The sequence below is a fragment of the Mus pahari genome, chromosome 21 (genome assembly GCF_900095145.1).
Source record: "Mus pahari chromosome 21, PAHARI_EIJ_v1.1, whole genome shotgun sequence".
Taxonomy (NCBI): domain Eukaryota; kingdom Metazoa; phylum Chordata; class Mammalia; order Rodentia; family Muridae; genus Mus; species Mus pahari.
In genome coordinates, this window is record NC_034610.1 from 38,661,252 (window position 1) to 38,673,537 (window position 12,286).

General features: G+C 38.8%; 1 protein-coding gene across 1 annotated transcript in view; it reads right to left on the bottom strand.

Moving 5' to 3' along the window:
• Window positions 1-12,286, bottom strand: part of Vta1 (vesicle trafficking 1) — a 49,613-nt gene that overhangs the window by 5,305 nt on the left and 32,022 nt on the right. Inside the window, exons 6-7 of the mRNA XM_021221420.1 lie at window positions 5,540-5,716; window positions 265-351 (exon numbers count right to left, since the gene is read on the bottom strand). Coding sequence (XP_021077079.1) covers window positions 265-351; window positions 5,540-5,716 — 264 coding nt within the window. The remainder of the gene's footprint in view (window positions 1-264; window positions 352-5,539; window positions 5,717-12,286) is intronic.

Sequence of the window (12,286 nt, forward strand, 5' to 3'; positions counted from 1 at the left end):
AGAGAGAGAGAGAGAGAGAGAGAGAGAGAGAGAGACAGAGACACAGAGACAGAGAGAGAGACAGAGAGAGAGGAGAGAGAGAATGGAGTATCTTTGGATTTGGGTCTCTGGGACTAACTTATAGAATCCTGGTTCCCATGACATTCTAGCAGACACAGTGAGAAAAGCTTGTTTCCAATAACCTAGATACTCAAGGAACAATTACAAACAGCACCCCAAATAAGGAGCGACACAATGCAGCCTCCAGCCAGCCAGCTGACTCACCCTGGGAAGCTGTGTACAGGTCTGGATCAACGGCTGGAGCGGCTGGGACAGTCTGTGGACTAGGCTGGACAGCAGCACTCCTTCCACCTGGGAATCAGAACCAGAGATGTGCACAGTGCTTCATTCCCCAATCAAATACCAGGAAAGTAGTCAAGGGTTGGCAATTATTTCACTATTTCAACCTTTTCTTGAAACCTTAATTGATTCTGATGCATTAGTTTGAGCTTATTTTACAAACTGGAAAATATGAGTGTTAAGCTTCATGACTAGTGGGTCAAGTATTTTATTCTTTGAAATTAAGATTTAATTACATCATTTCGCCCTTCATTTCCTTCCCTCTAACCCTTCCTATGTACTCTCTTACTCTCTAAATCCAGTTTCTTTTTCATTGTTGTTACATATTACATATATGTATAAGTAATATATATATTACATATATGTATAATATATATTACATATATGTATAAGTAATATATATATATCCTCATATTTATAAACATAACAATGAGCTGCTCATCCCATTATCATATTACTTCCACAGATATGACCAAATGGTCAATTGCTTCTTAAATTCAAGCTTGCCCTGTATCTTTAAAGGAAGAGACTCCCTTCCTATCTTCTAATCTCTTAGCCTCTAAGTACCCTGAGGTCAAAGAGACATAATTGTGATTTAAGTCAGCAGAAAAATATATTTCATAACTGCTTGAAATTGAGTGCTGAAATTGTCCAGCTAATGTTTTTAAGGTGGTATTTTTACAGGTAAACGAGCGATTAGCTTGACTTTCTGTCAAGACTTGTCAAAGCTCTCATACCAATGAGTATCTAGTATTATACTCCAGGTACAGACTATTAGCTAAAAAATTAGCGAAATGCACTGAAATTGTACAAAAGACTGTACTGATTCATCAGCAGGGAAAGTATATAAAGACAAGCTGATTAATTTCAGAAGCCAAGTGACCTCTGAAAACTCAAAATTCTGTATGCATGTGTCCTGCAAATAAAATGAGTTCTACGTAGTGTACCACCTCTGTCTGCTAGACTGTTCAAGCTGTGATTCCAGAGTAACAATACAATCCTTGCTTTCTTTTTAATGACTTAACAATGCTCCTTCTTTTCTATTTTTTTAAAATCACTATTTAAAAAACAACCTGCTTTTCTTTTTTTTTTAAAAAAAAAAAAAAAAAGACATACAGAACTATACTGGATGTACCTATGACTGAAAAGCCAGGAGACATGAAATTTATACTGCACAATTCGTTGAGTTTTCGCCTAATTTTGATGAGTGCTAACAAAGAATATTAAGCAATTAGCATATGACATACTTTTCCAAATAAACCTTTAAAAGCACATATCAAGTTAACATTAAAAAGGATGTCAGCAAGCAGGTCATGGTGGTGCACGCCTTCAATCCCTGCATTTGGGAGGCAGAGGCAGGAAGCTCTCTTTCTGTTTTAGGTCAACCAGGGCCACACAGTGAGACTGTCTCAAGAGACAACAAACCAAACCAAACTGAAAGAGGACTGTGAGACAGTCAGGAGATCTGAGAGGGACTGTTTGTGAAGCCCAGGAGGGGTTTTCAGCAGCCACATCTTAAGTGCATGAACACAGCTGTGCAAACCCTCCAAGCAGGGAACACCACCCCTTCCCTAGCAACTCATACTCTTCCGTAGAGGACATCTTTCAACAGACTCCTTCATGGGAGGGCACACTTTCTGGCCAGCAGGCTGTGGTAACTTTTAAGTAATTATGTGCACAAGCCCTATGAACAAGCTGCACTAAGAGCACAGTAGGATTCACAGAGGCTGCTCAGTCCCTGCAATAGTTCATGTGAGTAAGGCTTTTAAGGCTATATGTGTCTTACTGAGTTATGGCCAGTCATTCAGCTGTCATCCATGCCCGAGGCAGGAGAGTCTGGACGCATCTCTTCCTGTTTGTCTTAAAGGCCTTTTGCTGACACCAGGAGCCTAGAATACTGGGATGACGTAAGCTCAAAAATACCTGGTAAGTTGGTACTGTTTTTTAGGTTACTATTTATCCACTAGGTGCTCTAATCTGTTATGTATGTATGCATGTATGTATGTATGCATGTATGTATGTATATGTATGCATGTATGTATGCATGTATGTATGTATGTATGTATGTATGTATGTATGTATGTTCTGGATTTGGATAGGATGCTCTGGGCAATTACACAATGACTGCAACTTTTAGACTATAGTATGTTGGAGTGAGGTGATCCTTTTACAATGGCACTCCTGGAAGAAAGCAGGGAGTTTGCACACTAAGTCCTTTATGTTACTCAATAATAAAATGCTACGTCAGAAAGTAACTTCTGAGGCATACTTATGCAGCATAGAAGGCATTCATACATGTTCAAGAACACACTAACATTTTTTGTTGCATACAGGCAAACTGGCATACAAACTCTTGAGTTGGGAGACATAAGAGTTGTTTAGGAANCTAAGGCAGGGTGTCTCCCAGCTTCCAACAGAGCCTTGCAATGGAGTGGAGTTACGAGGCCCAGCAGAGGAAGACACAGCTATACTAACCTACAAAGAACACCAGAAGCAAAGGTAAGAAAGTAGGAGAACGGATATGACTGATCCTCCAGGTAACCAGGGGGAAATGGCACTGAGAGAAAAACACAGGCCAGGATGTCAACAAGCATATGACACCTCACAGAACCCTCCAGTTCCTCACAAAGCTCAGGTTTGCAGTATAGTAGGTGAGAGGTCAAAAGGCTAGCAGCGGCTGGGTGTGGTAGTACTTTAATCCTAGTACTCCTGAGATAGAGACAGGAGGACAAATGTGAGTTAGGGGCCAGATTATCTAAATAGAGTTCCAAACTAGCCAGGGCTACATAGTGAGACCCTGACTCTGGAAAAAAAAAAAGGGGGGGCTGGCAGTAACAACAGTTGTACCATTTTTATCGAGTTTACTTCTCTGCTAAGGCCTGTGAAATAACCTACAAGAAGCACACATTTTGAGTTTCAAGAGACACACTGAACACTATTAAAGTCTCCATGTGCGCTCTGCTCAGTGGTTAGGCACAGGGGTAAACCCTGCCAAACAAGCACTACTCCTGGCCTCCTTGCACCCACTGCTTTTCTGTGGAAGAACTAAAGCTTGTAAATGAGTACACACTATTCTTTTCAGCTATCTGAAGGATTTCCCTTTGATAAAAGTGTATCCTGGACCTACTACATGAGAGAAGGTAAATCACTCTTAAAGGGAACAAGAGGGGAAACATCTGTTATGTTTATAAACTAAAAATGTTACTGGTTTCTTTTATTTGACAGCTACCAACTGAGTAAATGTAACAGAAAAAACAAAAATGGAGCTAAGAGGAGATCTGGCATCAAAAATCGAGAACTAATTAGAAGCATACCACTGAGAAATCAGGTTTGGATTTGAAAAGATTTATAGATTCTTGTCTCCCAAGGATCACACACAAGGGACACAGACAGGAGGGGGCAACTTCCTAACTAACTCAATGAAGGCAGAGTCTTGAGTTCAAATTCTGGTTCTTCACTGAGTACGCTTCTTAGAAGGTTTTACTTGTATTTGCTTCTTTGATGAATGAAAGAGGAGGCGGGAAGGGGTCATCAGGTTATAAAAATATGCTACATTTAAACACATATGAGCAGGGAGGGAGAGACTGAACACACAACCAGCACATGTCTCGGTTAACCCGATCAAGATGCACTGTGCAGACTAGAGCACTTCCTAGACTCCACCTTCTAACTTTTTTCATTGTCATGAATATTCCCAACAATAAGTTCTGACTATTAGTGTAGCCACACGAAGCTATTAAGACTTTAATGCTTTCATTGCACAAAATGTTAATTTCATATAGGTCAATAAACCATCCTCCAACTGAAAGAAAGTATGGTTTCCTGTCTCACACACACACCAGGTTCGTATGGATCCAGGGTGAGTAACTTTACTCCAGAGCTGCGCTCAGATCCGTTTCTACAGAAGTACCTTTTGGGTAATCTTTCCAAACGTCTACACTGACATATGGCGCTTGTCTTGATTCACAAAATAATTCTGAATGCTCATTAACTTGTCACAGACAGCTCTGTCTCTCTGGCACAGATGGTAGAAGAGGAGAAACAGGAAAAGACATGAACCTGTAGAATGCTTATTTTTATTTTTGCGTTATGTCTAAGTACCAGGCAATTTTATGCTTTCCCCTCCTTTAGTAACTAAGCATGAAAATAGGTATGATACTAACTTCATCCCAGGGGGAGGGAAGGAGGTGCCAGCTGGGCTACGGCAAGTTTACAGTCCAGTGGGAAGCAGAAGCCACTGGGATCTGGTTCCAATGCACTGCTTACTCTGTCAGGTGCACCCTGACCACAACTGCCCTACAGCACATTCACTGGGGTAGCTGGTCTTGCTTAAGCACTGTAGGTTAGAAACGATGAATGTTTCCAAAGACTATAAAATATTTAAAACTGTTTTATGAAATATATGTACAAAACAAACTCACATTGGCTGAACTAGCTGTGTCATGACACATACCCTAGAGCCTGCAAGCCAGAGGAATTACACTAAACAATGACACAAGAGAGACTGGGAATAAAAACCATCAGTTTCACCAATTATAGCAATATATTAATAATATACAGAAAACATTAAGTTTTAAAATGGGAAGAAAAAAATGTAATTGCTATTTTAATGGTGAAAATAATTTCTAACTAATTATGAAACCCATACAAGATGACCTAAAAAGTTTTGATGAAGTGAGGCTGGCAAAAAAAAAAAAAAAAAAAAGCCCAAGATGTGAGGGTGCAGTGCCATAGCAATAGTCAACGTCATTATGTGGACCAAATATCAGGGGAGTTCCTTCCTAAAAACATTTGTGGGTGTAAGCCTCAGTGTGGCGTTAAGTGTGAGCAAGTGCAGTGTATGTGTGGATATGGTGCTTGCATGTGGTCTATGTATATGCAGGGTATGTGAATGGCTGTGTGCTGAGGCCAGAGAAGGACAGAAAGTCTCCTGTGCTCTGCTACTCTCTGTCTTCCTTTAAGGTAAGATCTCTCAAAAAGCCTGGATCCAGCTAGTAAGCCTCAGTAATGCTCTTGTCTCTTCACTTCCCGGTGCTGGGGCTATAGCTGTGTATGTGGTCACGGTCAGCTTTTAATGTGGGTGTTGGGATCAGAATTTAGGTCCCCATAATTGTGGAGGGTGCTCTTACTCATTAAGCTATGTGACGCTTCAGAACCCTGCCGTTTTTATGAAAATGGGAACAGAGCACTGTGTTCATACCTGTGCTGTGTGGCATGTCTGCAGGGGTATTAGCGGGAGCATGTGCACCTGGAGGGATCTGTATCCCACTGTAGCTGCCTGCTGCCAAGTTGCTTGGGTCGTATGTTGAAGATGATGATGGCTGAGGTGGCTGAGTGGGCAGAGAGGTTGCACCAACATCTTCATTTTCTTCAACATCTGTATATAATACATGAAAAATGGTGAAGCAATTCCTCCTATATGTAGCTATTTCTTGAAATCATAGTTACATTTTTTAATTTTTAATTTTTTAAAAAGTTTGTGGCTGACAATGAATACCATTTCTTTCGGACAGTGTCCACCAGGTCTATATATTCTTCACACATATGTTTATTTCTATATAACAAACAAACTTCAAATGAAAACTAAGGACATTTTTGGTAAAATAGATCACACTTGTGCCATCAAAAATGGACTGTTTTTTGATAATTGTCTTTTATTCCCTATCTGCTATATATAGGCTATCAAATGATTATTTATTACTATTGTTCAAAGATTAATAAACAAAAATTAAAACTGAAATTTTACATTCATATATCCATAATAGCTGATCATATACTTCAATATATTTGGAAAGTTAAGCTTTTAAAATAATATCATTAGCTGACTTTGAAAACAAACATGAGACAGTTAAAATTTGACAGTATATTTAAGGAGACAGCTACCTTCGGTTTGTAATTTAAAATAACAAAGTTAGATCTATGAAATTTTAAAATGCAATATTTTGCTTTCCATCAAATTTCCGAGTATTTGTCTAATTATATATACTTTTAATGTAAATTATTTAAAAAAATAAATCAAATCACAACATTGAGATAACTTTTCTAGACAATTTGTGAATATATTAAAACTTCAAATATACTGAAATCCTTTTCTTATATCCAGAATTCCTAACAATAAACATATAGCCATTTTAATATCTGATAAGACAGACTTCAAACCAAAACTAACAAGAAGAGATAGGGAAGGACACTACATATTCTTTAAAGGAAAATCCCACCAGGAGGATATTACAATTCTAAATATTTACATACAAAACACAAGGGTGCCATATTTATAAAAGAAACACACTACCTCTCAAATTACATACTGACCCTCACACATTGATATTGGGAAACTAACTCCAGTATCCCACTCTTATCAACAGATAGACCATCCAGCCAAAATGAAAGAGAGAAATGCTACAGTTTAGTAACATCACAAATCAAACGGACCTAACAGACGTCTACAGATCATTACACCCCAACACTACAGAGTACACTTCCTTTTCAGCAGCTTGGACTAGAAGAACTGAATCCTATCTGGCTACCATGGACTAAAGTTGGAAATTAACAACAGAAGAAATGGCAGAAAGTATAAAATGTTATGGAAGCTAACTCACTAGTGAATGTAAATTGGGTCAGGATAGTAATGAAGTAGGAAATTAAAAATATTTTAGAGTTAAATGAAAATAAAAATTGATCATTCACAAACTTAAGGGAACAATGTAGGCAGTTCTAAGAGGCAAATTCATAGCACAAAATGCTACATCAAAAAAATGAAGACATCTTATACTAATAACTTAATGATCCACTAACATCAGATTTCCTCAAATTATTCAATAAAACTGATACCGAAAGAACATTTACAAATTCTTTTTATGAAGCCATTATTAAACTAATGCCAAAACTACACACTCAAAATAAAAATTATACTGCAATATCCCTTATTCATAGATGGAAAAAATTCTCAATAAAATACATGCAAACTGAATTTAAGAGGGACTACCCACCATGATCAAGTTTGCTTCATCCTGAGATACATACATACATATATATATATATATATATATATATATATATATATATACACACACACATTTAAACAGCGTACATAAGTTCATAAGTGTAAACTACCATATAAACAAGACTGAAAGACAAAAACACATTATCATTTCATTATATGCAAAAAGGCCTTTTCCAAAATATAAGATCCTTCATGATAGAGGTACTGGTGAGGCTAGGGATAAAAGGGACATACTTAAACATAGTAAAGGGAATAACTACAAGTTCATATCCAGCATCAATTTAAATGGAGAGAAACTCGAAGCACTTTCAGTAAACCAGGAACAAGAGAAGGGTATTCTTTATTTTCCTATTCAATAAAGTACCTGAAGTTTTGCTGGAGCAATAATGCAAATGAAGGAAAGAAAAAGGATATAAATGAGGAAGAAGGCAAAGTATCCTTGTTGGCAGATATGATTTTTTTTTTTTAAAGATTTATTTATTTATTATATGTAAGTACACTGTAGCTGTCTTCAGACACCCCAGAAGAGGGCGTCAGATCTTGTTACGGATGGTTGTGAGCCACCATGTGTTTGCTGGGATTTGAACTCTGAACCTTCAGAAGAGCAGTCGGATGCTCTTACCCACTGAGCCATCTCACCAGCCCCGGCAGATATGATTTTATGCATAAAAGATGATAGAGACTCCACTAGGAACCTTCTACAGCTGATAAATACTTTCAGCAAAGTAGCAGGATTTAAAAAAACTCAACACAAAAATCAGTAGCATTCCTATACATCAATGATAATCAGGCTGAGAAAAAAAAAATCAAGGTAACAGTATCTTTCACAATAGCACACCAAAATATACTCGGATAACTACCCAAGCAAGTGGAAGACCTGTATGATATAAACTTTAAGACACTGAAAAAAGAAATTGAAGATAACAGAAGATGGAAAGATCTCCCATGCTCATGGATCAGTAGGATTAATATTGTGAACATGACTATCTACGAAATATATTTTACACATTTAAGAAATCTTCATTGAAATTCCAACACAATGCTTCACAGAAAATAAACAACAACAACAACAACAAGAATGACCTTCAACTTCATATGCAAACGCAAAACCTCAGCATAGTTAAAATAATTGAATAATAAATGACCTGCTGGAAATCTCACTACTCTACATTTCAGGTTGTATTATGGAACTTTAGTAATAAAACAGCATGATATTAGGAAAACAGAGAAAAAGGGATAGAGAGGGAAGGAGATAAACAGACATTGGTCAATGGAAATGAACTGAAAACCCAGAAATAAGGTCTCAAACCCCACACACCCATTTTTGACAAAAACACCAAAAATACATACTGGAGAAAATACAGAAACTTCAACAAATGGTACTGGTGTAATTGGATAGCTGCATGTAAAAAAATGAAGACAGACCCCTATTGATTACCTTGTACAAAACCAACTCCAAATGGGTCAAGGATCTCAACATAGGGCCAGATATGAGGCAAGCTTCCCAGCAGGGAACCTTTGCCTGGGAATGAAGCCCAACTAAAACCCTGTGGCTCAGGTGATCTCATGAATCACCTAATTGACTTAATTGTCACAGTGCGAACATACATACCAGGTCTTCTTCGAAATATCTGTCATCATAGCCTTAACTGTCAACTTGATATGGCCTAGTCACTTAAGAAGTGAGTCTCAATTGAAGGGTTGCTCATATAAGAGTGGCCCGTGGGCAGGTCTGTCAGAGACTGCCTTGATTATTATTTGATGTAGGAGTCTATCCTACTGTGGGCAGCATCATTCTCTGGGCAAAAAGCCCTGGGCAAAATAAGTATATGCTTCCAAGCAAGCCAGTAGGCAGCATTCTTCCATGGTTTCTGCTTTTAAGCCCCTGTTGAGCTCCTGGCCTCACTTCTGTACTGATAGACTGAATAACCTATAAGCAGAAATAAAACCTTTCCTACCCTAAATTAACCTAAATTGGTCAAAGTGGTTTGCCACAGCAAGAGAAATGAAACTATAGAAACTCACAGAAAAATATTACTCTCAGCCTTGATCCAAGATGGTTTCTCTTTGCAATGAAAGGTTATGAATAGAAGACTCATTGCTACTAGAGTTGCTTAAGTGGGAGCTAGGTACTTTACCTTGAACAGGACATTTATACCACCCCTGAAAAACTAAGGGAGAGTCTTGAAGAGGAGAAAAGATGTGAAGATTAGGAAAATAGGATGGAGGTCTGGGAAATGCTAACTTATGAGAATAGTGTAGCAAATGCCATCATGATCTCACAACTCCAGGGCTACCTGTAATGGGCATGCACATGACTGGGTCTGTCAACAGCCAATCATGGACTGGGAAGGAGAAGACATCTTCAGTTACCCTCTCACTGAAGAGCTGACCAGGTTTTAATCATTAGTTATAATCCTTGGTCCCACAGATGGCCACAGACCAACGTGGGCAGAGATTTAGAGAGAGAAAAGGATTTAGAAGTAAAGGGATTTGGAGGAGTTTAGGCAGCGACGAAGTATGAGGAACCATTATGTACATATATGAAACTGTCAAACAACTAATGGAAGTTAAAGAACAAACCAGAAGCAAAAAAACAAAACAAAAAGCTGTGGTATTCAACTGCAAAGAATTGCTGTGGCTACTTTGTTCAAAAACTGGCATTATTTAGGTTATTTCTACATTCTGAACAATTAGAAATAAAGCTCTTACATACATTCACACACAGTCCTTTGTGTAAACACACCTTTGCCTTTCTCTAGGGCGTGGTTCTCAACCTTCCTAATGCAGTGACCTTTTAATATAGTTCCTCATGTTGTAGTGACCTCCAACCATAAAGTGAGTTTTGCTGCAATTTCATAGCTGTAATTTTGCTACTGTTATGAATCATCAGATTTCTGATAGTCTTAGGTAAGCCCTGAGAAAGGGCCCTTCAACCCTCAAATGCACTGTGAATTACAGGTTGGGAACCACTCCCCTAGGGAAAATAACTGGACTGCTAAGTCTTATGCTAAGCATATGCTTAATTTAGTACCTCTGCTTTCCTTTTCCATAAGGAATCCATGAGTTACAGCTGGTCAGCATCTTTGCCAGCACTTTGACAGTCATTATGAATACTCTAGATTTTAGTATGTACACAGGCTCTCTTTTGGTTCATTTTGCTACTAATTAATGATTTCAGCATTCTCCTAGCTTATGTAGCACTAAGACTTATCGGTTTGCTCTTATTTTATTTTTTTAAATGTTTTAAGCTAAAACAGAATTATATCACTCCCCACTTCCTCCCTCCAGCCACTCTCAGCTACCTTCATTTGAACACCTTTCATACCCCCAGACCCTCAAGTTGACAGTCTCTAATTGATTACCATTATGTGTATAAGTACGTATGTATGTGTCTGCATATCTCTCTATATAAAACAACCTGCTGAGTCTGGTTTCTTTGTGGGTATACTGTTTCAGGGCTGACCACTTCGCACTGAATCAATGATAGGCTCATCCCTGGGAGAGATGAATTCTCCTGTCAGCAGTTGTCTTAGGATTTCCACTGATATGAAGAGACACCATGGCCAGGGCAACTCCTAGAAAGGGAAACATTTCATCGGAGTGGGTTTAGTCTATTACAATCATATTAGGAAGCATGGTAGCATGTAGGCAGACATGGTGCTAAAGAAGGAGCTGAGAGTTCTGCATCATGACTCAAAGTCAATGAGGAGAGAATCATATCCTCAGGATGCTAGGAGGAAGCTCTCTTCTGTAGTAGGGAGAGTCTAAGCATAGGAGACCTCCGAAGTCCTCCTCCACAGTGACACACTTCCTCCAAAACATACCTCCTTAAAATACCACTCCAGATGGGTCAAGCATAATCAAACCACTCCATTCCATTCCCTAGCCCCCAAGAGGCTTGTTCAAACACATGAGCAAATTGGTGCTATAATTAGCCAAAGCATAATGCAAAAATACATTTAGTCTAACTTCCAAAATCCCCATAGTGAACCACAGACTCATCAATGTTTAAAAGCCCAGAGTTCAAAGTTTCTTCTGAGATTCATACGATCTCTTTAACTATAATCCCCTACAAAATCAAAATAAAAAAGCAGATCAGATACCCTTCATGGTGGCAAACCTCAACTTTGCGTGGCCCCTTCAGTCCTGAGCCGTCAACTGCAACTGAGACTGCACCTTCACCAAGGGCAGTCTCTGGTCTCTCACAGTGCCAAGCCTTAGCTACTCTCCAAGGTTGATTCTTACACCTTAACAAATCCAGCTGAAGCATGAAGGACAACCTTGATTATCTCTGGAACACAGATTCTCTGTACTCTCAGAAAACACTCCACAGATTTCACCTCAATGGTGCTGGTTTCTTAATTACTGCTAATTTCTGAGTTTCAGCTAACCGGCATCAATTGGCCTAGTACTCCCTACTATTCCTGACTCTGAAGTCAGAAGCCTATGACCCAAACTCCCAGGTTCTGCTGCTTGCTGGAGCTGGAACATGTCTCTCTTGGATTACATCATCACCACCTTTCTGTTTTCTAATTTATTGCCTAAGCTTGGCTGTCCTGGAGCTTGTTCTGTAGATTAACCTTGAACTGAGAGATCTGCATGCCTCTGTTTTATGAATGTTGGGATTAAAGGCATGTAACAGCATGCCTGGACTTAAGCTTTTCTCTACTTGGAACTTGCTCCATCTCAGGCTGGCCTTGAACTCAAGAGATCTGCTTGCCTCTGTCTCCTGGGAATAAAGGCATATACCAACACGTCTTGACCTAAGCTTTCATTATAGATCTTAATCAGGTTGAAAACCCAGAATAGCCAACATAACTATCCCTTGTCAATTTGACACATCTCCTTATGTCCAAATGAAAACAACAACTAGAACTAGGTTATAGTAAAGCCTAACATCTCTCTCTCTCTCTCTCTCTCTCTCTCTCTCTCTCTCTCTCT